The sequence below is a fragment of the Hyaena hyaena genome, unplaced genomic scaffold, assembly GCF_003009895.1.
Source record: "Hyaena hyaena isolate Hyena2069 unplaced genomic scaffold, ASM300989v1 scaffold_320, whole genome shotgun sequence".
NCBI lineage: Eukaryota > Metazoa > Chordata > Mammalia > Carnivora > Hyaenidae > Hyaena > Hyaena hyaena.
Genome location: NW_024080952.1, coordinates 24,527 through 50,779, shown reverse-complemented (window position 1 = coordinate 50,779; position 26,253 = coordinate 24,527). Strand labels below are relative to the sequence as shown.

The following is a 26,253-nucleotide window of genomic DNA, read 5'->3' as shown; positions in this document are numbered from 1 at the left end:
GACCCCTGTGATCTTCTAGCCCTCACTTTCAGATCTTTCCTTTCACATCATCTCCCCCAATTTTGTCAGCTTTCGTTCCTTTAATAAATCCCTTATTCACAACCTATGGTCATTCTGCTTCCCTAATTGAACCCTGACTGAACATGTCTTTTCTTTGAAAATCAGAGAGAAGATGATTTCTTTTTTTTTAATTTGATTTTATTTTAAGTAATCTCTACACCCAACATGGGGCTTGGACTCATGACTCCAAGAGTTGTGTGTTCTACAGCCTGAGCCAGTCAGCTGCCCTGAAAACGATTTCTGATAGCTAGTTTTCCTTTTTCCTTCTTTTGCTTCAAGTACACCACAGAATACTGTAGAAATGCTATTGAGGTTCATAAATGCTTTTCATCTTCCATGGCTGTCTCCAAGGTCTGCTGAAGTTACAGATGTTACACAGAAATATTCATTATCAATGTATATCATAAATCTGTCTGTAATCTGTATAAAACACAGTATAGATTTCATCTGGAAATTTCTTCTTCTGAAGATACTGTTTGTTTGTTTGTTTTTTCCTGAAAAATTGTCATTATTTTTCAGGTGGCTTCCTTTGCAGAAGATCAGTTTCATGTCCTCTGGTTGCAATCTTATTAACACAGGTGTTGAAATAAGATCATATGGGTCTTTTTGCCATCATTGTTAGGAGGTTCTGCCTTAAAGGTTTCTTATAGAAATATATCTTTTAATTTAATAGGCAAAATGTAAGATTGTTTTATTCGTCTTAAACTATAGAAATAGCAAGATATCACAACTGAATCGAGCCTTTCTGAAGTAATTTTTATCTAGCTTTAAAAATTTTATCGCCGGGGTGCCTGGGTAGCTCAGTCAGTTAAGCGTCCGACTTCTGCTCAGGTCATGATCTCACGGTTCATGGGTTCGAGCCCCATTTTGGGCTCCTGTGCTGACAGCCAGCTCAGAGCCTAGAACCTATTACAGATTCTGTGTCTCCCTCTCTCTTTGACCCTCCCCTGCTCACACTGTTTCTCTTTCTCTCTCTCTCTCTCTCTCTCTCTCTCTCTCTCTGTCAGAAATAAATAAATAAAAAATTATCACCAACAAAGTCCATATTAATGGTTATGAAAATAATTAATAACATCAGTGACAAGATCAGAAGAGTAGATTAGTTTATCATTAGAGATTTTAATGAGAACTGTAATAAATATACAGTATTTTTTTAAGTTTGGCAATATGAAAATACAATGATTTGTATCAAACTTTAGAATTTGTATGGGAACTAAAATTAAAATTATTCACTTGAAAGCAGCAGTGTGTTGTCTTATGATGATATTATCTCCTTTATAATCAACAGTCTGTTCCAAATGGCAGTATCATGCCCCTACACTATCCAGATGAAGGAAGTACTTTGGATTAAGTGAAATTAATGGACTAGTGTGTTTCATAAGAACTTTAAGATTTAGAATTTACATAAAAGCCTTATCAGTAAAGGATTTCTTAATGTAAAATAGTGTCTCCTTGAATACCTTGCTAATTTGTATCATAAAGCCCTTATCCTAGAGATGGCCCTGCTTCCATCTTTTACTGTTAACAGTGACTATTTTGGGTGTGTGGGGTTTGAATCTTCATGGGGAGCAGTCTGGTGGGGTGCCAAGTATCTGTAATCCTAATTCAGTCAAAGGATGCAACCATTGATGAAATAGTTTATTCTCACGTCTTTCATGTTTGAAATTCTCCGTTCCAATACTGGGTGAGCCCACATGAGACATGTTGAAAGTTGAAATAATTGTTTTAGTTTCAGAGATGACATTGGGCATATGTCAGCAGCTATTACTATAATTGAATATAGGTAACTCTCCAGTTTTAGGTCTGGGTTCTGGGATCATAATGAAGTCACAGAAGTTAACTCATTTTCTTTGGGAAATTGGCACTTATTACCCTATAATTGTATATCCTTTATAAAGGTTCCTCTTTCTGTAGTATCTTTTAGCTCTTTTCATGAATTACCCTCCTCCTCCTTCTTGCCTTCCAGTAATAGGTCAATTTGAAATACATTGTAACTTTCTCAATTAAGAATCCTATCAAACCTCATGAAAGGTGATCACCGTGCTGTGCTGGAAATTATGCCATGCAATTGTGCTGAAAACTGGATATTCCAATTTTGCTCCAGTCAGTGAACCATGGAAATCATAGTTCCCCCAACAAAGCCAATGTTACTGACTTGAAATAGATGGTTACCTTAGTAGTTTGCAGGTGGACAGTGCTGCATTTGCATTTAGGAAGCTACTATACATTTTTCAAATGTTATTTATGAATTTTTGAGAAAGAGTGTGGGAGGGGTGCAGAGAGGGAGACAGAGAATCCTAAGCAGGCTCCACCCTGTTAGGGCAGAGCCCCAGGCCTGAGCTCTGAGCTCCAACTCAAAAACTCCATGAGATCATGTCCTGAGCCAAAATCAGGAGTGGACTGACACTCAACTCACTGAGCCACCCACATGACCTGGAAGCTCTTATAAGTTTGAAGAGAGCAATGTTGAATTCACTAAACTGTTTTAAATAGGTAGCTGAAAATACCATTCTTACTGATATTACTGGTAAACATTTTCAGACATTTACTAGGTCCTTTTGCAGCATGGTTCTGAACTGTTTCTTATAAGCACGATTTTGGATAAATATATTTTCAGAATACTGTCTCTAAAAAGTGCAGTGAACCAGTTTTACAAAGCTTGTCTAATTAAAAACATTTCTTATTTATTCTCCTTAGGTTATGCTTTCCTTAATGAATTTAATTTTTTTCCGTTTATATTTAATAATGCTTCTAAGTATGTTTGTTTTCCAACATAGGACTATAAAAATTGGTGTAAAACTTTGTTATTGTAATTAGAATGAAACTTGTAGTAAGAATTGAGAGGAAAATATTTAAGAATGTATTATTTTAATGTGGCTAATAGAGTCAAACAAGCCATGGTGTGGGTTTTTTTTGGGGGGTGGGATATGGTAGTTGAGAATCTTATGTATTTCTAAGCTTGTCAAATATGTCACAGTGCTTTTTTTCCTAAAATGTATATAAATCATAGTAAACTAGTTCCCAAGTGGAATTCTAGTCGTGAGCATTGTTCATTATCAGAAACTCACCAGAAAAGGAACAAAATAAAGTGAATGCATTGCACATTTAGGCTGCTGCATATAAGAGTAGTAGTTAAGGACAAGGAATTTGGAGTTATACATACCTGGGTTTTACTACCTTGGAGTCTAGTAATATGGTTATCAGTATAGAAGTGTAGTATACTTCCATGCAAAATCTATTAGAGTAGATGTTATTTCTCTCCTCCATCTTTTTTTTAGCTTGTTATCCTAAAGTGTGGTTAAATCATCTTATGGAAGACAAAAATTGGATTTCATGTCTGGGATATTCTTCTGTAATTTTGCTTGGGAGTAGGGAGGGAATGTGAAAACCAAAAAGCAAGCCAGAAACTTGTGTATTTAAAGAAATCAGATTTATTTTAAATAGAATGGAAATAGTGACTGTATGAATCAGCCTGGTTAATACTGAATGAAAAGAATAGATACTGTTTAGTAGGTTTTGACTGCTTAATTTTCTACTCTTTGAGTAAATAACTGAATTAAATTACTTCAAGTGAGTTTCAGTCAAGATGAGACAAACTTGCTTTCTTTTAGGCTATTGACGTACTATTACTGATTTAGCATTTTAGATCTAATAAGAGGAGATGATTTTAGTGAACTTATTTTTGACCTGGGGTTTCAGTTGCAGGAGATATACCTAGATGGGATACAGTCTTTTCCTTTGCCTTTTGCCATTTGTCCCAGTATGGCTTCACAGTCCCCAAAATGGTGGTTTGGTCTATCAGCGTGGAGGCATGGAATCCTTTGACATGTGGTCAAATGGTGACACACGTAATTGACGAGCACTTCACTGAAGCTACAACTGTTCCTTTGTCTTGATGGTTTATGCCTAAGGCTGATTTAATTAAGCCTATCTAGAGCCAATTAACAATGCCCAATTGGGTATTCTGTCTGGCTTTCAAGTATTGCTGCTGGAGATCTAGAGAAAAGCATCTCTTTCTTCTGGGTGACAAGCATGTGAAAATTGATACTGGCAATGGAATGCTGGGTATCCTTTTTAAAGAATTTGAAGTGATCACAATTAAAAATTTGTGTAGACAGTATTTTTTCTACTTGATGGCTCCAAAAGATAAATAGGAAATGTCTGCCTATATACCTTTATTTTTTTTGTAAATTGCTGAAAATAATTAGTGATGATAGTTTTCATATTTTGACTTCTTTTTAATGTGCCAGGCATTGAGATAAGCACTTTACTTAGTATATTTCATTTATGCTTCACATCATCCTAATACTATAGATTATTATAACCATTTTACTGACAGGCATATCACTTTTACCTTTCTGAGCTTCGGTCTCCTCCTGTCTAAAAAGAAAGTGATAGGCAGAGTTAGAGATACTAGGTCTGTTTAACTCCAGAGTCCCTACTCTTACTGATGTTCTTAGGCGCAGTAGCTGAAATATGAAATACATTCGTTCTACTTGGTTTCTTTCCTGGTGAGTTTCTGATAATGAGTTGTCATCCTACCTTGCTCTTTACTCAGATTGATGTGAGCCAGTTTATCATAAGACATGGGTTTGACTGATGTTAACGGTGGTTCATATCTAGGGCAGCACAGGTGGAGGAGGACATTGAGGGCAGGAGAGAAGAAGCTCTGCTAGCTTCCGGGAGAAGATGAACGCCGGTTTTCCGAGTGTTAAGCACATTTAGGGGAAGGGAAGACCAATGAATAAAGACAAAGAACCTTCATAATCGAACTACATCAGCTAGAGTGACTTTCTTACCCAGTGCTGTCATAATGTCAAATCTTGTTGTAGCTCCTTGTTGCCTTCATGAAAAAACCCTCTGTGGCTCCTTGTCTTCAAACCTTTGCCTGCTTGCCTTGAGTAATAAGAACAATAATAGAAATAGCAGAAATAGCTGACACTTGTGGAACCCTCACCTTCCATGAATGGGGGCAGACACCAGCAAACATTATCATCATTATCATCATCATCATTATTATTATTATTATTATTATTCTTTGCACCATCTGCCTGAGTGGAAATAATCCTTTTAATTCTTTATAAGATAGAAACGTATTAAAATGAACTAATTGATCATGGCAGTAGTCTTTCATTAATTATATGACTTTTCAGGTTCTTGTGATAAAGTATTTACATGTATTATTTAATTCTTAAAACGATCCTCATCATTTTTTCACAATTGGGTAAATGGAGTCTCAGAGACATTAAGTAACTTATCAGGTGCCGTCAGCTGGGTGAGGCACAGAGGCCTGATTGAAACCCAGTCTGCAGATTCTAAACCTGGTGTGCAAAACCAGAAGAACCTTATAGGAAGATTGATTTAGTTTTCTGATGTTAGACAAAGATCAATGACAAACAGAGGTGCCAGCTGTTGCTGAAGATGTGTACTATTTGCTTTATGAAACATGTTTGACTTGAGGGCTGTCTGGTTTTTTTGTTTTTTTGTTTTTCTTTTTGTGGGTGGGGATGCCAGTGTCCCTCTTTGCTCAAGGCCTCATTTCTCTCACTGGACTGCTTCACTCATTCAGCTTTTAAGCCAGGCCCATGAAGAAGATATTTGAGTTTATGACTCCGGTCTCAAAGGTCAAAAACAGGCAGCATCCCCGTTTCTTGAGTGTGTCAAGAAACGAAAATTCAACAGCCACCTTCGTTTAGGATGTTTTGTTACCCTGCCACCATTTCAGAAATACTGCTTGCTGGGGCGCCTGGGTGGCTTAGTCGGTTAAGCGTCCGACTTTCGCTTAGGTCATGATCTCGCGGATCGTGGGTTCGAGCCCCGCGTCGGGCTCTGTGCTGACTGCCAGCTCAGAGCCTGGAGCCTGTTTCAGTCTGTGACTCCCTCTCTCTCTGACCCTCCCCTGCTCACGCTGTCTCTCTCTCTCTCCTAGAGGTAAATAAAACGTTAAAAAAAAAAAAATTTAAAAAGAAATACTGCTTGCTTTCAGTTTCAATCCATTTCTTCCTCCCTTATCCAGTCCCATCAATATATAGAACAACTCTCAGAAATCTGGTGGTTTCCAAGAATACAGTTATTAACTGCTCCCTTTGCATCGTGTCTTAAACCTTTCCCCTATGTAATCCAGTCTTCCCTTTGACATCTCAGCTGGCTGACAGGTAGTTAGTTCTTCTGACTGGCAGATTGGTGCCTCTGCCACATGGGAGTGTCATTACACAGTAAAATTAATACCTCCAGCCTGGATTTATTTAGCATCTTCTGACACTCAAAAGAGCAAGGGAACACATGCCTTGCTTTCTCTTGGGATGGTTGAGTATTAGATTAAACTGGTAGGAAATATTTTAATGCCCTTGATAAAGACTTTGTATTTAAGTGCATTGATGTTATTTTTCTGGAAGTTCTTTATGCCTTTATTTTCAAAGTTGGTTTAAGAGAGCTTTTACCACTTTTGGAAATGATATGCATTTCCACATTCCTTTTTGCTCAAAAACAAACAAACAGACAAACAAAGATCCACTACCTACTCTGGATTTTCTTTTTTCAGATGCAAAAGAAATTGTTTTAAAAGCCCAGATCTTAGCTGGAGGAAGAGGAAAAGGTGTCTTCAGTAGCGGTTTGAAAGGAGGCGTTCATTTAACAAAAGAGTAAGTCTGGAGGTGTTAATTCGGTGTCTTTGGGCGAAGTGTTTATGGAAGATCTAACTCAGGATTGATGGGAGCATTGAGAAAGATGGCTAGAATGGGTTGGGAGCAGAAGGTAGCACGTAGAGGAAATGAATTACAGGTAGAGGAGGGCTCTGGCAGTGCTCCGGTTTTCCTTCTCCCACGAAAGGAGTTTTTCCTCACTAGTTGTTGAAAAACCTAACACTGCTTCTGCCCTAGACAACCAGTGATCCATCATAAATGTTGAAAATGATAACACACATTAAATGCTGCCAGCATATCGCCGCTTCCCTTTACCGAGTCCACAAGTGGCTCCTCATTACCGGTGGCTTCAGTTGTCCCTCCTGTCTGATAGTCCGAGTCTTCTCATTTCATGGCCTGTCTCCGTGTCCCGCAACCCTGCCCCTGTGCCCCTCTTCTGTCACTTGCCTTTTCATTATGTACTTTGAATCATACTTTATGCCCTCATTGGCCAATACTTTTCACATTATCCAAGTCAAGTTTTTGTTATTCAACTCTTACCTAAATCTGTTATGCATTTCAGTATTGTCTTTTTGCTATGAATGTAACTTATTTTGGGGAGAGGGGATAGCAGAGGGAAGCAAGAATCTCCCTCCCCCTCTCCTCCCCTCCCCTCCTTCCCTTTCTTTCCTTCCTTCCTTTACTCATATATATTGCTATCGTTGAGCCTCTGGTACCTTGCTAGGCACCTAGTATATTAACAGAAAGCCCTGTGGACTCTGTGAGGGTGGAGCCGGTCCTGGTGTAGTGTGGACATGAGAACATGACATGCACTCCACTTTAAAAGAATTTTCAGCATAGACAATGTGTTGTTCTTTTTTCCCTCCCTTTTCCCTCTCTCCTAGCCCTCAAGTTGTGGGACAGCTGGCTAAACAGATGATTGGCTATAATCTAGCAACAAAACAAACTCCAAAAGAAGGTGTGAAAGTTAACAAGGTAATATGAATGCTTTTGGTCATTTTCTGTATATGTGTTAGAAAGAAGAAGAAAAAAATCACATTTCAGTTTTGACAGTCTGATGAAGCAGTGCACTTTGGTGATTTGCCATTTTGCTTTTTAAACTTCATATAATCTATTTAGGTTGAGGTATGACTTTGAGGAGACATAAAAAGGGTTCTGTGATAGTATTATCGTTTATTATGATCAGCACTTAGTAAAAGTGGGCATGGGTGAGTGATCAAAACAACTGCTTTGCCTTTCAGAACACTGTGTTTAAAGCTGGAAAGGGCTTCGTGAGACAGCTCTTCCTACTCAGTGCAGGACCTTCTCTGCTGCTCTACAGCCCCATCCTCATCATGTGTCAAAGTTACCTGTGATGTTGTTTTTCTAAGCCATCCCTATACCTTACTTTGATATTAATACCATTGAAAGCCATGTTATCCCTGGAAGTATGGAGTATTAGTGGTCCATTGGGGTTCTGAAGTATAGAAGTATATATAGGGTACACATCATACACACACACACACACACACATGCAGAACTTGGAGCCTGCCTCAGTCATAAAATTGTGGGTGGTGGAGCCAAGGCCAGAACATAACTCTGCTCCTGTCAGTCTGTTCACCTTTGATGTACCCTCCTGATCAATAGAGGTGCCCAAACTAGCTACCTGATTTGCAGGACCCAGTGCAAAAACAAATGCAGGGACCTGTGTTCACATTTCAAGTCAATTACAACAATATTACACCAAGAGACCAAGAGAGGGACCGTTCTGAGTTTTGGCCTCTGTGTGACGGAAAGGTCACGCCCCAGCCCTGGGAGGCATAGATGGTTAGAAAGCCCTGTCATAACAGTGAACGGGGAGCCCAGCATATTGGGGAGCAGATTAGAGAAGATGAAAAATATACTCAGTTTCTGCCAGTGTGTTATGCTCAGAGAACCTGAGGCAGTACATTCTGTTTCTAATTTTCAGGGTGAGTTGTGTGGAAAATTGTTAACATGACAAAAAAAAAAATCGCCGATTGGTTTACTTAGCTTACCATGACAGGGTCTATCTTGGTCCTGAAGAGGAAGGTGGAAATACTGGTGGTCATTAGCTCCTTCATTCTGAGAACGTAAAGCTTTTATAAATGGTGAGAAAGAACACTGACAGAACTGGTTTTGCTCTTTTCCTTTTCCTACCACTTGTGTAAGAACTATTTAAAACTCAAAAGTGTTTTGTTTTGATTTTTGTTTGGCCCAACACAGTACTATTTTTTTGCTTTTCAAATCTGATTATGAGCCTTTGCCTTTGTTAACTTCTTCAAAATTTGTCCACAGAGGACATGATAAGTAAGTATTTTGTTTGTAGGAATTATTGTTTTATATGGATATATTTGTTTTTAGATTAGAGTTTGTGATACTTCTTAAAAGCATATAAAAATATTTAAAGCAGATTTGTATGTCAGGGAGTGCATAAAATTAGTTTGTAGATAGGTTTCTGAAAGACTAAAGTGCATTCCTGTACATTGAGTCATTGCTAGGAAACATCTAGAATGATTTACTTTTAAGTAGTGTTTTTATTTCCCCCTGATTGTAAAAGTGATTTACACACATAAAAAAATTCCAGTAGTACAGAAATAATAGAAATTAGAAAGTAAAAGTTCCTTGGATTCCCACCAGCCTCAAATATTGTCATATATTGTTTTGTCCTTCTTCTATGTCTAATGTAAGTTACCACATTTCTCTAATAATAACGTTATATTTTAAGGAACATGCACTTTTTTTTTTACTTATGAAATCTTAGATATCAGTAGAAGCCCCCCACCCCTTACAGAACTTTTGTTTATAAGGTTAATTGAGAAGCTGTTTAAACATACATATGTACATTTATACACATTGGATATTTTTTTCTCTAGTCTGTGCCAATGCATTTCAGGTGTGTTCCCTAGAATAATAATAGGGCAGGTGAGACCATGCTCCTCCTCATGTTCTTCACAATTCAGTACCAGCAACGCTTACTGCTCTACAGCGAGAGAAATTCAGATACTGCGTATATTTTTAAGCTTATCTAATCATGGTCCTGTTAAAATAGTTTGAGCACTGGTACTCATCCGCAGTTTCAACAGCACGATATTAAAAACAAAAGCAAAAACAAACCAACTAGGTTCCATGGTCCAGTAGGGTAAAGTAAGTGAAAAAGCTTTCTCTCCTGGAAGACTCTGCAAAAAAGGCTGTGTTGATGACACTGTTTTTGTCAGTCACAGATGAAGTCACATTTCTGAAATGTATCTGAGTTCCTGGTGGGATGAGAGTGTTCATGAAATTCATTTAGACTCTCTCTGTTACAGTACCTCAAATATTCTGGTATCGTGGGCCATAGGGAGGGCATGGTTGATGTCGAAAAAGTGGTCTTGATATAAAGTATCCTGAATTATCCCTTGATGATTATCATTTTCCTGGGAATGTTTTCTTAAAGAGTGATATATTATTTCCACCAAGAAGGAGTCAGTTCAGACAGCAGCTGGTCTTCACAAATAGAAATTTGATGGAACGCACAGCACATCTGTCAACATTTTAGAGGATTAAGAATAGGACTCTTGAATGACACTTATCCTAAAAAGTTATAATGTTGTGTTGCTTCTCAGAATAACTACTGAAAATCATTAAATCTTGTTCTCTAGACTAGCTCTTAGTAGAAAGTGAACTTGAAAACAGAATGCTTCTATGAAAATCCTAACACTACGTGCCAAGAACTATTTCCTACATAGTCACAATTTACCATTTATGATAAAAGAATCAGTATTATGCCTCTTATAAGGTATTTTGTTTTTAACTGGTGATAAATCCCACAAGTGTTTGAAAAGAAGAAATTCTGAATTCATTACTTTATAGCATTTTAAGTCATCGTATGTTTATGCCATTTCATGTGACTTAAAAATTGGTGGGTTTTTTTTTTTTTTGGCATCTGGGTAGTTAACAAGAAGTGCTGTTTAATCTATGACTTTCTTTTGTGAAACCTATTACTGAATGACTTTTAGGAAAAGTAATATAAGTACTATCCTTATTTTCACTGCCAGTACTGATTATGAATATTCTTTTCTTTTCTTTTTTTTTAATCATCCAAGACATCTTTTACCATTTTTGTTTGGAGTGTCACTTGGTACAGCCTCTCTCTCTAAGGCAGTTTGATAGTACTTGTCAACATCTTAAATATGAAGAGTCTAAAGCCTAGCCATCTTATTTCTAGGTACCTTATCTATAGGGATGCTAAAACAAATGAGTGAAGATATACGCACAAAAATAAGCACTCAGGTAGCATTTGAGAAAAATTGAAGTCCACGTAAATGTCTTGTCATTAGGGACATGGTTAAATAAATACTGACATATAAGTACCATCTAGTCACACTGAAGAGAGAGGGCATTGGAAAGATTTCCAAGTTGTAGTGTTAATGTTAAAAACCAGAAGAAAGAAAAGCATTGAAGTGTGTATAATATGCTTCCATGCACAGGACGGTTCCACTACTGTGATGCTTGTAGATGTGTAGGGAGGGGAGACGTCGGCAGCGATTTTTCCTGGTAGGCCTGCCACACACAGTTGTGTTGTGTGCTGAGCAAGACAGCCAGCCAAGGCCATGAGCGCAGCGTGAAACCCTTCCATCCCATGTGCCTCTTGCCCAGACACAGTCCTCGCATGCACGGGATGTATCCTCCCAAAGATGCTAACTTTTTCTGATGATCACAAAGGTTTCATATGGGCTCCTGATCACCCCAACTGCTAAGGCCCGAGGACTTGTATTATGTGCAGTTGGGGGCTGCTTTCACTGTCTCGTTTATATATGTCTAGTCCCTTTTGCATTATTTTTGAACACGTGAATAGTATATTTGTAATTTAAAAGGAAGTATAAATTGAATTAGCAATACAGTTGATCCACGAGATAGAGGTATATAAACATGTAAAGGATCAGATGTACGGTAAAAAGAATTCTTTCTTTGGCAGCAAGCTTGGTTTTCCACCAGTGCGATCTGAGAAAAATCAATGTGGTAATATGTATGTACCGTTAATGTCTCAAATTACAATAACAACTACTTCCCAGGAGTTTTTCTTAAGTGTCAGGGTTTCTCCAGGAAGAGAGAGAGAAAAAAAGAAAAGATTAAAGTGGGAAAGTTCCTCGAGGCAAACCAAATACCTGTCACTTGAGCAAGTTAGCAGGATCAATTAGGAAGGTGAAAATGGGCTTTCTGTACCATGAGAGCAGAACTCTCAAATCTCTGGAAGCTAACTCGCTGGGTTTAAAGTGCTCAGAATGAAGGTGTTTGATTTGTGTAGCAAGTTTATATAGATTTCCAAGTGGGAATGAGCTCGATGCTGAATTAATTTGACTTCCTGCCTATCGTGGTAGGTGATGGTTGCTGAAGCCTTGGACATTTCCAGAGAAACCTACTTGGCCATTCTGATGGACCGGTCCTGCAACGGCCCCGTGCTGGTGGGCAGCCCTCAGGGGGGTGTTGACATCGAAGAGGTGGCAGCTTCAAATCCAGAGCTTATTTTTAAGGTATGTTTATATTCCTGGCTATGCTTTGTTCATTGACTATTGTTGCACATGCTGTTAAAGATTTAATGTGCAGTCTGAGGCTGGTAGCAGCATATTCGTTTCTGGAATTTAAGGCATGAAGACCATGAGTCCTTTTTCTTACTGAGCACTAAGTTGAGGTTGGGTAGAACCAAGGTTTTCCCTATCTGAGGTCTTTTTCTTTGCTTTTACCCTCCCTCCCTTTATTCCTCTTTCCTGCCTTTTCTTCTTTTCCCATTTCTTCCATCCCCCCTGCCTCAAGAATTAACCAATGGGAGCGGACTGATATTTCCATTTCCCCTTGGTTAACTCTACCCTACTGCACAGTGTGCACGATCCAGAAATCCTCTCCTGGGAGACCAGCTGTGAGCTGGAGACTTCCTTGACATCTCTTCACAGCTTATGTAAACCAGAATCCTTCAGAGGTCCTGAATCCATCAGTGTGCTTCACTCCTTTAAAGCTTGCCCTTAGTATCTGGTCACAGATCTGGCTGAAGTCAAATCTTAACTCACCAGCAAGCATCTCAGTGTTTCCAAGTCTCATTGTTTTGAATCACTTCAGTGATTTCCATCCCATGGAACTGTGAGAAATAATGAGATGGTGTGCACAAAGTACTTTTCAACCTACCTTAGCTGTGAGAAGAAAACTCTATGGTCTTTAGAACTGTAATTCTGGTTTTTAGTTCTGGAATATGAGTGTCCAAAAAAAATCACGTTAGAAATTTTTAGCAGAAAGATTTATTATTTCTTTTAGAACGTGATTTTGTTTCCTTTCAAAAAGCAAGAATTTAGGGGCACCTGGGCAGCTCAGTCGGTTAAGTATCTGACTTTGGCTCAGGTCATGATCTCATGGTTCGTGGGTTCAAGCCCCATGTTGGGCTCTGTGCTGACAGCTAGCTCAGAGCCTGTAGCCTGTTTCAGATTCTGTATCTCCCTCTCTCTCTGACCCTCCCCTGTTCATGCTGTCTCTCTCTGTCTCTCTCTCTCAGAAGTAAAATATTAAAAAAATCAAAAAACAAGAATTTTATTTCTTAAACCTCTTTGTTTAAATCAGGTACTTTGGGTGATTGGTTTTAGAATATTTTCACCGACATTACTTCTTTTAGGTTAGCTACCTTGGAAGTTAAATTGGGACTTTACATGATGGCTTACCAATAATACCTGGGCATTTTCAAAATTGCTGTGATTTAAACAAGCCATTCCATTTGTGAAGAGAACACATGAAATAATATATATGAATAGCGCTTAGTATCTTGGAGAGAATGGCTCTTTGTAGAGCTCAGGTGTTATTAATAATTATCATCATCAATAGAGTGTTTAAATCATATGGTAATATTTAACCTACATATGACAAGCTCTAAACTTAACAGCAATATTAGGCAGGAAAACCTAACTCTGGAAGCCTTCCAAAAGATGTCATAAAAATTAACTGACTAAATATTCGTCAGTGCCATCTGTATAGTAATTAAAAGTGAAAACTGGCATCCGATTGTCTTGTCAGCATGCCACCCTGAAGAATTATATGGTTTTTGGAAAGGCTGTGTTTTAGATGGTCTGCTAATTAAAACATACCCTATAGGCAGCTGCAGTAGCCCTGCTCAGAGATCTCTGGAAAGATGCCACACTTGAATTACTCATTTGCAAATAAATACTGAGCATTTTCTTTCCTGGTTGTGAATCTTTTCATTTGCCTGTCTTGAATTTTCCTTATTTTATTCATTTTTACTAGGAACAAATTGACATTATCGAAGGGATAAAGGACAGCCAAGCTCAACGGATGGCAGAAAACCTAGGCTTCCTTGGGCCTTTGAAAAACCAGGTACCTGAGCATTTGGAGGCCACTGTGCATGCCTTGTTTGAGAAAACAGTTGCTACTTACTTACTTGTCTCTGATGTTTGTGATTCTCCAGGACACAGGATTATTTATTGTCCAACCATTTTTCCCCCAGTTGTTTATGATGGAGAAAAATATTTCCCTTGTATTCCAGAAAAGGATGTTTATGAGATGTGTTCAGATATATGTAGATATGTGGTTGGGTGTGAGTGTTGCATGCAGACGCCTGCATTTTGCTGTGTATGTTAGCCTCTTTGTTTTTTCTGTAGTGCTGCAGTGCCAGCCCATGAATTATATGATGCAACATAGTGTTTAGAAGGACAGGCTGTAGAGTCAGGCAGACCTGAGTTTGAATCCTGTACTGGCACCCAGCATGCCTGATTCACCCATCTGAATGTCACTGTCATCATCTGTGAAAGGGGGATAATGAGACCCTAAGTGAGAGGCCTCTTGTCAGGGCAGAGTACGCTCAGTACACCACTGCTTAGTCAGTACCCCAGAAAGGTCAGCTGTTACTGTTGTTAATAATACACATTACTTAACTAATTGCTATTCTTTCATAGCTAATGGGATTTGAGATGAATATTAATGGCCTGAAAGTGATATTTCACTGAAAACAGCTTAAATTATTCCAGTTTAGTAATTATATCCCAGGGCTTCAAAGACAGAAAAATTGTCCTCTGAGCTGTTAAAGGAGAGACTCTGTCTTGAGGTTCACAGCCCTGCATTGCCCTTGGTCCAGCCCACAGGGCCTGATTGGATGTTTACATGAGCAAGCTTCTTTGTCTCACAGTTAAATAAGAATTTACTGGCTGTTTATTCCTCCTCTACTACCAAGAGAAGCCGCCTTAATAACCCGAGGTACTATGTGTATGTGCCTGTGAGTGTGTATGTGAGTATGTGTGTGTTCCCCTGGGGCTCCCAATGGTTCCAGAGTATTTCCTGCAATTGAGTTGGGCAACATTCCTCTAATAAAACAGATTTCACACCCTTTTCTTTTTCTTGAGACTAACTCGATCTCTAGAAATTGAAGGGTGGCAGTAGGCAAGTCACAGAAGGGTAAAGCAGAGTAAGACTTTAAAAAATATATATGTTTAAATTAAGAGAGGACAGCACTTGCTTGAACTTGCAAGGAAACCCTCCCCTGGAAAGCAGAAGGTTCCAGATGGAAGAAGATGCAGGAACATCTGGGCTAAACCTTTGCAGGAGAGAGCACCAGGACTCTGTGGACAGTTACAGGAACTAATTGTCGCTTCTGAGACTGTCAAAGAGATGCCAAGTTAGTGATGTGCTGAAAGGAAGTTATCGTGGATTCCTGAGTAAGGGCTGCAGTGGTTGGAGTCACCTGCGGAGAATGAGGTCACGAATTAGCTTAGCTGTCCACTTGACATTTATTGTGGGGCTTCTTGTGTAGGAGTTGTGGTCACTGAGACCACTCTTCCATACTGTCACCATGTTCTAGCAACGCTGTCCTATAGTCAGCTCCAGAATGTGCTCTATAACCCTGTTTACTTTCTCCATGTACCTTTGCACATCCCTGTCTGTCTTACTTATTTGCAATCACCTTTGCAGATCTTCTTCTGTACCATGGAAGGGACATTGTCAGCCTTGCTCACTGCTCTGTTGGAAGTAAAGTCCTTGGCACATATGTTAGGTGCCCTGCAGACATTCGTCGTATGCATGAATAGGTGCTACAATAAGTCCAGGATGTCCAGTTTGAAGAGATTCTTAGGGAGGTGATGACAGGCAGGAGAATAAATCTGGAGTGGGCAATTCTGCTAATATCATGTCTTGACTACTCAGGTAAATGTAACAGAGAGTTCTAGAGAAGGCAGTAATAGTTCTAGAGACACCAAAAGATACTTTTCACCACTCTCCATATTATAAGAGAAAATTTAAGAGTCATAGCTCTTTTTTTTTTATATATATTTATTTTTGAGACACAAACAGAGCATGAAAGTAGCGGGGGGGGAGGGGGCAGAGAGTGAGAGAGACATAGAATCTGAAGCAGACTCCAGGCTCTGAGCTGTCAGTACAGAGCCTGACACGGGGCTCAGACTCATGAACTGTGAGGTCATGACCTGAGCTGAAGTTGGACGCTTAACTGACTGAGCCACCCAGGTGCCCCAAGAGTCATCGCTCTTTATATGGTTGAATCACATTTTTTTCAGTACCCCAGACACTCTGGGTTTTAAATGAATTTGCCTGTGGAAGGAAGATGAGCATGCAAGTTCCCAGGGGTCATTAATAGCTATAATGTCATCATATTTGTGACTTAAATGTATTAAAGAAAAGAAAGAAGTTTCAAATTCATTTTTTTCTTGTTTTTTTTTCCATTGCCAACTAAACAAAAGGCTTTAAATCTCCATTTGTTCAGCAGAATTGGAGGGAGCACTGCCTGGGTGCTGCTCACTCTGCTGGATCTCGGGAAACAGAGATGATGAGAAGTAGCCATTGTTCTCTAGGGGCTCCCACAACAGTGGTCAGGTTCTGGTAGTGATTATAGGGAGAGGGAGTAGGAAGGGGCGCGAGGTGGATCTCAGTTGTAGGTGTGTTGGGATTTGTTCATTTAAGGACACCTGATTATATTTACAGTAGGAAGGAGACTGTATGTGTGCTGGAGTGGTAGATTTGGGAACCTCTGCATTAGGATATGTCCTTAAGCCACAGAGATCAGTGAAGTGTTCCAGAAAGCCAGTGTCCAGTAAGCAGAGGAGGTTCCCAAGAAGAGAAAACATTAAAATTTTTTTAATGTTTCTGTTTATTTTTGAGAGAGAGACAGAGTATGAGTGGAGGAGGGGCAGAGAGAGAGGGAGACACAGAATCTGAAGCAGGATACAGGCTCTGAGCTGTCAGTGCAGAGCCTGATGTGGGCCTGGAACCCATAAACTGTGAGATCATGACCTGAGCCGAGTTGGATGCTTAACCAACTGAGCCACCCAGGCACTCCAAGAAGCAGAAACATTTATTTTATTTTTAATTTTTTAAATGGTTTATTTACTTATTCATTCATTCATTCATTCATTCATTTGTTTTTAAATGTTTTATTTATTTTTGAGAGAGTGAGAGACAGCATGAGCAGGGGAGGGTCAGAGAGAGAGAGACATAGAATCTGAAGACAGGCTCCAGGCTCCAAGGTAGCCATTAGCACAGAGCCCGATGTGTGGCTCGAACCCATGAACCATGAGATCATGACCTGAGCCAAAGTCGGACGCTTAACCAACTGAGCCACCCAGGCGCCCCTTAAATTTTTTATTTATTTTTGAGAGAGAGACAGAGACAGAGCATGAGCGGAGTAGAGGCAGAGAGAGAGAGAAACAATTTGAACCAGGCTCCAGGCTCTGAGCTGTCAGTACAGAGCCCGATGGGGGTCTCAAATTCAGGATTGCGAGATCATGACTTGATTTGAAGTGGGTCACCCAACTGAATAAGCCACCCAGGCGTCCCAGAAAACATTTAAATGATCATCTATCAGTGATCCTTTGGTCAAGAAATGATACCTTCAAGGCACCTTAGATTCAGTGTGACCTTGAAAGTTACTTAATTTTCATCTAGGGTATGGTTAGGCATTTGGAGGCAGTGCTTTCTTGGATGAACAACTTAGAAAATGATTATCTTGTAAAGTTACTACTATTTTTCCTATAACCCACGCTTGTTCTGTCTGAGCTCAGTGAGGTATTCACATTAGATTTAAAAAAAAAAAATCAGCTTGTACAAAAACTGCCAAGTATATGTTCTTGACACAATTCATTTCAGCAAGAATTGGTTGGAAAGATTAAAGCCACAGGAAAGCTGAAAATAACTAAAAATTCATAGATTTGTTAAGTGTATCTTAGTTATCCCCTATGCTATTAATTTCTGAAACATAAGCACCATGAATTGTCAATATACAACTTCAGTATTTAATCTGATGAAAAGATTTGATGGGCCCAGTTAATAAAAGATCACTTATGCCTCTGGGAATGGTTTGTCCCTCTGGCTAGCATTAAGAGCTGTGTGTGAACGTTTATGATATTAGTTCCTGGAGTCAAATGAAAATACTTCTAAAATTTTTAAGCTGTTCAAACACTTTTGAAGGTACCTGTAAATTTGTCAGGGTTTCGTACATATGGCCCAAAGGATATTTGATTTTAGGCATCGTAATTTTTTAAATTGCTTAGCAAACAACCTTAAAATAACATTAATTGGTGGCAAAAGAAGAGAAAACAAATAGTGTGTACAGTGTGGTTATGAACTGAGGAAGTAGGTGGCAGTAGCAAACTGGCTGCCTGTAAGGCAGACAGCAGAATGTTTCCTTTGACTTGTGTTTAATTTATTTTTTAAATTTGAACATGTTTAGAAAACTGGGGAGCTAACCTCAGCTTGCCCCAGGCCCTGCCATTTCCTATTATCACACCTGCTCAGACTGACACATTTCGCCTGCCTGCCTACCCTTTATAGCCATTTACTTGGGTAGCCTCTGGAATAGGGCACATTCTGTCTCCAAGCCAGGCTGGTTCTCCCTTTTTTAGATCTTACATCGCAGATTTTATAACACATATCCCTTAGAGATCTCACAACACAAATCTAATCATGCTTCAGTCCTGCTCAAAAAAATGCTTATGGCCTGTCTTTGTGTAGTAATGAACAGTTATAACAGTGAATACCCCCAGCTGCTGTGTTAGTATGTAATTACAGTGCCACTAATGTATAGAAAATTCAGGCTCTGTGGTAAGCTACATTGATAGAGGATTAAGAAGTGGTTTTTTTAAAAAATGTTTTTTCGGGGCGCCTGGGTGGCTTAGTCGGTTGAGCGTCCGACTTTCGCTTGGGTCATGATCTCACGGTTCATGGGTTTGAGCCCCGCGTCGGGCTCTGTGCTGACTGCCAGCTTAGAGCCTGGAGCCTGTTTCAGTGTCTGTGTCTCCCTCTCTCTGACCCTCCCTTGCTCACGCTGTCTCTCTTTCTCTCCTAGAAATAAATAAAAACATTAAAAAAATTTTTTAAAAAATGTTTTTTCATGTTTGTTTATTTTTGGGAGAGACAGAGCACGAGTGGGGGAGGGGCAGAGAGAATGGGAGACACAGAATCCAAGGCAAGCTCCAGGTTCTGAGCTGTCAGCACAGAGCTCGACGCGGGGCTTTAACCTACAAACCACGAGATCATGACCTCAGCTGAAGCTGGACACTTAACTGACTGAGCCACCCAGGCACCCTAAGGCTTGATAAGTTTTAAAGTGACCCAGGTATCCACTGGCAAATAAATGGATCAGCAATGGGAGGTTGTTTAGCCTTTGAAAGAGGAAGATTCTGACAAGGCATGGACGAACCATGAGGACATGGTACTAAGTAAAATTATCCAGTCACAAAGAGATAAATATGATTCCATTTTTCTGAGGTACCTAGAGTCATCAGATTCATAGTGATAGAAGGTAGAATGGTCATTGTCAGACTAAGGGAGGGGAGAAGGGGGAGTTGCTCTTTAACCAGTATAGGGTTTCAGTTTTGCAGGATGAGAAACTTCTGGAGCTTGGTTTCATGACATTGTGAATATACTTGACACTGCCAAACTGTACACTTAAAAAATGATTGAGATCGTGAATTTTATAGTATGTGTATTTTTAAAAAGAAGAAAGTTTTAAAGTAGCTGGTATAAGATCTTATATATGTATGTACCCAGAAATGTTTTCTCTTATGTAGTTTCCCCTTATTATTCAATGAATCATTGATTGAACCAGTATTTTATTGAGTGTTGACTCTGCGCAGAGGCTGTACGGGTAGAGCGGATGCCACAGTGTTCAGGATAGCCAGCATGCCTCTTTCATGCAAAACCTTGCATGCTCAGATGGCCTAGAAAACCCCCCAAAGTACAAATCTATTTGGCAGCAAGTTACATATCAGCTGTGCATTGTAACTCAAAATCCATTTGGATATAAAAACAAAAAGTACACATGAAATAAAAGAAATCTTAGAGTATTTGAAAAAATAATTGGAGAATCTGAGTGAGACCATCCTTCATAAAGTCTGACCCAAAGCTAAGAAGCTCTGAAAGAAGAGTGTCATTATTACTGTTCCATGTGGCAGAAGTAACAGACCCATGGGTGAAAGGTAAACTAATTAAAGGACAAAAATACTTGGCAATTTAATGGGATAAAGAGCTAATTTCCTTCATGTAAGAACTCTTATAACTCAATGAGACAAAGACTAAAATCTCAATAGAAGAATGAACAAAATTAACCGAAAAGGAAATACAGATGTCTTTCAAGCTCAGAGAATAATGCTCAAATTAACTAATAGTAAGAGCAATTACAATTAAAGACCTATATGAGACACCCTGGCATGGTGGCAAAGATTGATAACTTATGGTTGTGAGTAGAAACACAATTTCTATGATACTGGTTTGTGTAATGGGAAATTAGTGAGAGCTTCTATCAAGAATTATTTAAGATCATCTTTTATTATTTAAATAAAAAGCCCCCATACCCTTTTCTTTGCTCCACTCTGGGGAATTTATCCTTTAGATATACATACAGAGATGGATAAGACACATTTTAAGTAATGTCAAGCTATTAGAAACCTAATGGCTATTATTCAAGAGACAGGTAAACTGAATTATGATGCATTCATTCAACTAGATATTATGTAGTGACGCCTTCGTGGCTCATTCGGTTAAGTGCCTGACCCTTGGTTTCACGTCAGGATCATGATGTCACAGTTTGTGAGTTTGAGCCCCACATCAGGCTCCACAATAACTGTGCAGAGCCTGCTTGGAATTCTCTCTCTCTCTTTCTCTTCCCCGCTCACACACTCTCTCAAATAAATTTTAAAAACATTAAAAAATATATTATGTAGCCACTTACAAGAATGAGATCACTCTATTTGTGTGGCTAATGAAGGCTTTTTAAACTCTGTTAAGTAAAGAAACAAGGTATAGAACCGAGTTGGTTTTTGTTAATAAGGTGAATGAAGACAGTGTGTACTTGCACATACATAGACTGTCCTTCAGTGAAGCACCAGCTGGGAAGGTGACTGCTGCCAAACAAGACACAGGGAGCTGTGTGACTGGTGGATCTGGTGAAGGTTTAAAGGGTGACTCATGTGTACCTTAGGAATTTTGTCTCGTGTATGAGATTATCTAGCCAGAAAGAAATCAATATTAAGAAATATTCAGGCTTACTCATTATGTATGTTTGTTTATTTATAGCTACTGGGTTTCAAATTAGGATTTAAGAACGTTTATAAATGTATATAAAATAAATTAAGACCTTGTGAATTTTATTTCTAGGAGTTCTTCGGTCAATAGTGGAGCAAAGAAGGTAGTCTCAGTGTTTACCACAGTAGGACTTTATTCTAGGGAATTGGTTCCATGGTGATTCAAGAGTTGAGAAATTTCAGGATGGACAGAGGCAAGGTAGATCTAAGCCATAATAGGAAATTGTGGCTCCCTGTATCCTGGAGGAGCTAAGTGAGGCAGTGGTATTTATGCACCTTGGGATACAGAGGGTAGAACCCTAGAGGGCTTCCGGTGGTTGCTATAGCCAGCAGAGATGATTTTGCAAACCAGAAGGAGAGGGGTAGAAGTACCCCAGCTTTTCCATTCCCCTTACTTCTTGCCTCCTACAGCTGCCTCCCCTTGGCTGAACTGAGATGGAAACCATCTAGTCCAGGAGCCTTGGAAATTCAGCCTACAAGCGTCAGCTCCCCTGATAATACATAATAGGGATGGGGAAAAGCCGGAACTGGATCTGAGGGCAAAAAATTCAGGGTGGAACAATGAGCAAAAATGTTGCCAAAGGAAAATTATAGCTAGGCAATGATAAAAAATAATTTTAAAAATTTAATAATAAAAAGATGGAGCCAAGCATGAGGCTTATCCCCAACTTTCAGCCATAACTGTACAGTCTTGCTGTGTTGGATCATAGGCTATGGTCACTACAGGTGTGAGCTTTCCAGGCTGATGTCAGGCCTCATTTGTGATGTCTTCCCCTTACCCCTGTTCATACAGTGCCAGCATGCTGTGACATAGGCCATTAGTAAAAGTTGGTTGAAAACAATGAATGGGTGAATGAATTTCAAGCAGCTTGAGAAAAATAAAGTCAGGGCATAACATCAGGGAAACTTGGGATACTGTTGTTCTTTTTGGCTTATGCCCTTGGGACAAACTATTTAGTCTGAACCAGGCTATTCAGTAACTACTATGTAGGACTTTTGTCTGCCTGTCTTGCAACACTTTCCATTAGACACTCACTAATTGTTGTTTAACAGATTATGGGTTTGGGCCGATGAATGTAGTAACTGTCTTATTTTAGCATAATAAGGAAAACCTGGTCATTATAAACTCTCAAAATCATGTTTACCTTTTACTTAAATGAAGAATGTTTGTATTACTGATGGGGGCTCGTACTGCATTGTAGCTTGGCTAATAGGGAAATGAAAATTTATGAAAAGATTAACAACATATTTTAGGCTCTACTGAAAATATTTTGTTTTCCTGATAATGATCTTTCCTGGTGTCTTGGGGAAAGTTGAGCAATTCCTTCTAATGAATAGCAGAGGAAATTAAAATAATTATGCTTTTCTCTTTCTCCCTTCAGAAAACCTAACTGAACATAAAGACATAACTTAGTATTTTTAAGGTTTCATTAATCCAGCAAAATAAATGTTCTTTTACTGCTTTGGTGTAATTTCGTTGTACTTGATCTCATTTAGGCTGCAGATCAAATTAAGAAGCTGTATAATCTCTTCCTGAAAATTGATGCCACTCAGGTGGAAGTGAATCCCTTTGGTGAAACCCCAGAAGGACAAGGTAACCAAAACAACAACAACAACAACAAAAAGAAAGAAACAAATGAATGTAATTGTTTATGCCAACTGTGAATTAACTTGTACAAAAGATAGTAGTAGTAGCTTTGCATTCATTTCGTTCAGTAATTTAATTTCTGCTGTGGTTTCGATTGCTCCTGTGATACAGTTGAACATTTCAGGACTTGAGTTTGTTTGCTACCAGATGCCAGGCCTCAAGGGAAGCTCCTTCTTATTATATTTAGAAACATCCATCCACCAGCACCCCTTTGTTTTTTCAGGGCCATTCTTGCTTATACAGTGGTATAATTTTGGGTAGAAATAGGAGCCTCTGCATTGGGGTATAATGAATGCACCTGCTTTTTGTGGAGCTAGAAATGCTTGAAGATTTTTAGTTTGCCTAAATCTGTAAAATTTCACTTTTTGTGCCCCTGCTGGATTTACATCATCATGGTGAAACCGTAGTGCCCACCATCCAACTCTTTCACCTTACATAGTTACCAGCTTCTGATTCAGGAGGGAGAAGATTTCCCCCTCCTTCCCTTGTGGGGAAGGTTTTTTCCTACCCATAAGGTAATCATGAAGTATAAAGAACTGTTTTCTATCTCAGCATCCACCACCATTTCACTGTGTCTTGCACACAACTGGTATTCAGTGAGTTCTTATTAATTCAGTGGCAAAAGCTTGTGAATATGTGTGTGTTTAAAGGTAGAAGCTGTGATATCAGGTGGATAGGATATGGATAACCAGAATGTAAGTTCCACGAACCTTGTCTTTTTTTTTTTTTTAAGCAGTTTTCACCCCCAGTGTCTTGTATGCTATCTGGTACTTTATGGGCAGTTTGTAAAGGGGGATTTGTCATTGGGTTGCTAATTAGGTGATTTGTTATATGCAAATATAACCAACTTGAAAGCCAAGGTGGATAGTACACTATATTACAAGGGGGCCTGGGTTCAAATTCTGGGTCTGTCATATTCCAGCCACAGACCTGGGCTAAGCCTTGGAGTTTGGTTTTTGTTTTGTTTCTTACTCCAAAAGAGTGGTAAAAGTGGTAACTGTCTTATAGGGTCATTGTTGAATGAGGTGACAGGGTTTGTGTAAGTATCCACGGTCACACACAAAATAGACCAGCCCCAGACATTCATAAACGTTCCTCTTCTCAGGTAGTCCAGGGAAAACCCCCAACAAACACTACTCCAGGACCAGATGGCTTCACAGGTGAATTCTACTAAACATTTAAATAGGAGTTAATACCTATTTTTCTTAAACTATTTAAAAAAACAGAAGAGGAAGGAAAGCTTTCATATTCATTCTGTGAGGCCAGCATTACCTTCATACAAGAACCGTGATACTACAAAAAAAAAGAAAACCACAGGCCAGTATTTCTGATGAACATAAATGCAAAAATCCTTAACAAAATATTAGCACACCAAATTCAACAAAACATTGAAAAAATCATTCACTATGATCAAGGGAGATTTATTCCTGGGATGCCAGGTGGTTCAGTATTTGGAAATCAATCAGTATGGTACATCACATCAACAAGAGAAAGGATAAAAACCATGTGATCATTTCAATAGATGCAGGAAAAGCATTTGATAAAGTAAAATATCTGTGATAAAAACCCTCAACAAAGTAGGTTTAGAGGGAACATATCTCAACTTAATAAAGATCATCTATGAAAACCCACAGGTAATAGCATAGTTAATGGTGAAAGATTAAGAAGTTTACCACTAAGATCAGGAAAGAGACAAGAATGTCTAGTCTTAGCAGTTTTATTCAACATAGTACTGGAAGTCCTAGCCACAACAATTAGACAGAAAGAAAGAAAGAAATAGACAGAATTCAAATTAGAAAGGAAAAAGTAAAACTTTATGCAGATGACATGATACTATATATAGAAAACCTGAAAGACTCCACCAAAAGACTGCTAGAACTGATAAATGAATTCAGTAAAGTCACAGTATACAAAATCAATATATATAAATTCATTGCATTTCTATATACTGATAATTAAGTAGTAGAAAGAGAAGTTAAGAAAACCATCCCGTTTGCAGTTACAACTAAAATAATAAAATACCTAGGAATAAACTTAACCAACAGTGTGCAAGTCCTATATTCCAAAAACTATAAAACACTGGTGAAAGAAAGATGACAAAAATGAAAGATAGTCCATGCTCATGGACTGGGACAACAAATATTGTTAAAATGTCCATACTAACCAAAGTGATCTGTAGATTTAATACAATTCCTATCACAATACCAACAGCATTTTTCACAGAACTAGATCAAATAATCCTAAAATTTGTATGGAGTCACAAAAAGACTTGAAGAGCCAAAGCAATCTTGAAAAAGAGCCAGCAATCTTGAAAAAGGATTGAGGTATCACAAGCCTAGTTTTCAAGATATACTACAAAGCTATAATAATCAAAAAGTATGGTACTGGTACAAAAATAGAGATATAGATGAACAGAATAGAAATATGCTCCTGATTATAGGGTCAATTAATTTACAACAAAGGAGACAAGAATACGAAACGGGAAGAAGTTTCTTCAAAAATGGTGTTGGGAAAACCAGTCAACTACATGCAAAAGAATGAAACCGGGACAACTTTCTTTCACCATACACAAAAACAAGCTTGAAGTGTATTAAAACTCTGAATGTAAGAGCTGAAGTCATGAAAAAAATCCTAGAAGAAAATACAGGCAGTAATTTTTCTGACATTGTTGTAACAATATTTTTCTAGATATGTCTCCTGAGGCAAGAGAAACAAAAGCAAAAATAAACTACTGGGGTTACCTCAAAATAAAAAGCTTTTACACAGCAAGGGAAACAATCAACAAAACAAAAAGATAACCTGTTGAATGGGAGAAGATATTTGCAAATGATATATCTGATGAAGGGTTAATACCCAATATATATAAAGAATTTATACAATTCAACACCAAAAAGTCTTTAAAAATGGGCAGAAGACATGAACAGACATTTCTCCAAAGAAGGCATACAGATGACCAACAGACACAAGGAAAGATGCTTAACATCATTCATCATCAGGGAAAACAGTCAGAACCACAATGAGATAGCACTTCACAGCTTTCAGAATGGCTAACGTAGAAAACACAAGAAACCAGTAAATGTGAGGATGTAGGGGAAAAGGAACCCTTGTGCACTGTTGGTGGGAATGCAAACTGGTATACCCACCATGGAAAACAATGTGGAGTTTCTTCACAATTTTAAAAAATAGAATGGCCATATGACCCAGGAAATCTACTACTGGATATTTATTTACCCAAAGAAAATGAAAACACAAATTCAAAAGTATACATGCACATAAAATACATGTGTTTATTGTAGCATTATTTACAAATAGCCAACATACAGAAGAAACTCAAATATCCATCTATAGATGG

The 26,253-nt window shown here is 38.7% G+C and overlaps 1 protein-coding gene across 1 annotated transcript in view; it reads left to right on the top strand.

The window, feature by feature from the left end:
• The window catches only part of SUCLG2 (succinate-CoA ligase GDP-forming subunit beta), a 169,321-nt gene that overhangs the window by 125,088 nt on the left and 17,980 nt on the right, over positions 1–26,253 (top strand). Inside the window, exons 3-7 of the mRNA XM_039248861.1 lie at positions 6,602–6,701; positions 7,586–7,676; positions 12,059–12,211; positions 13,959–14,048; positions 22,751–22,847. Of these exons, the coding sequence (XP_039104792.1) occupies positions 6,602–6,701; positions 7,586–7,676; positions 12,059–12,211; positions 13,959–14,048; positions 22,751–22,847 (531 nt within the window). The remainder of the gene's footprint in view (positions 1–6,601; positions 6,702–7,585; positions 7,677–12,058; positions 12,212–13,958; positions 14,049–22,750; positions 22,848–26,253) is intronic.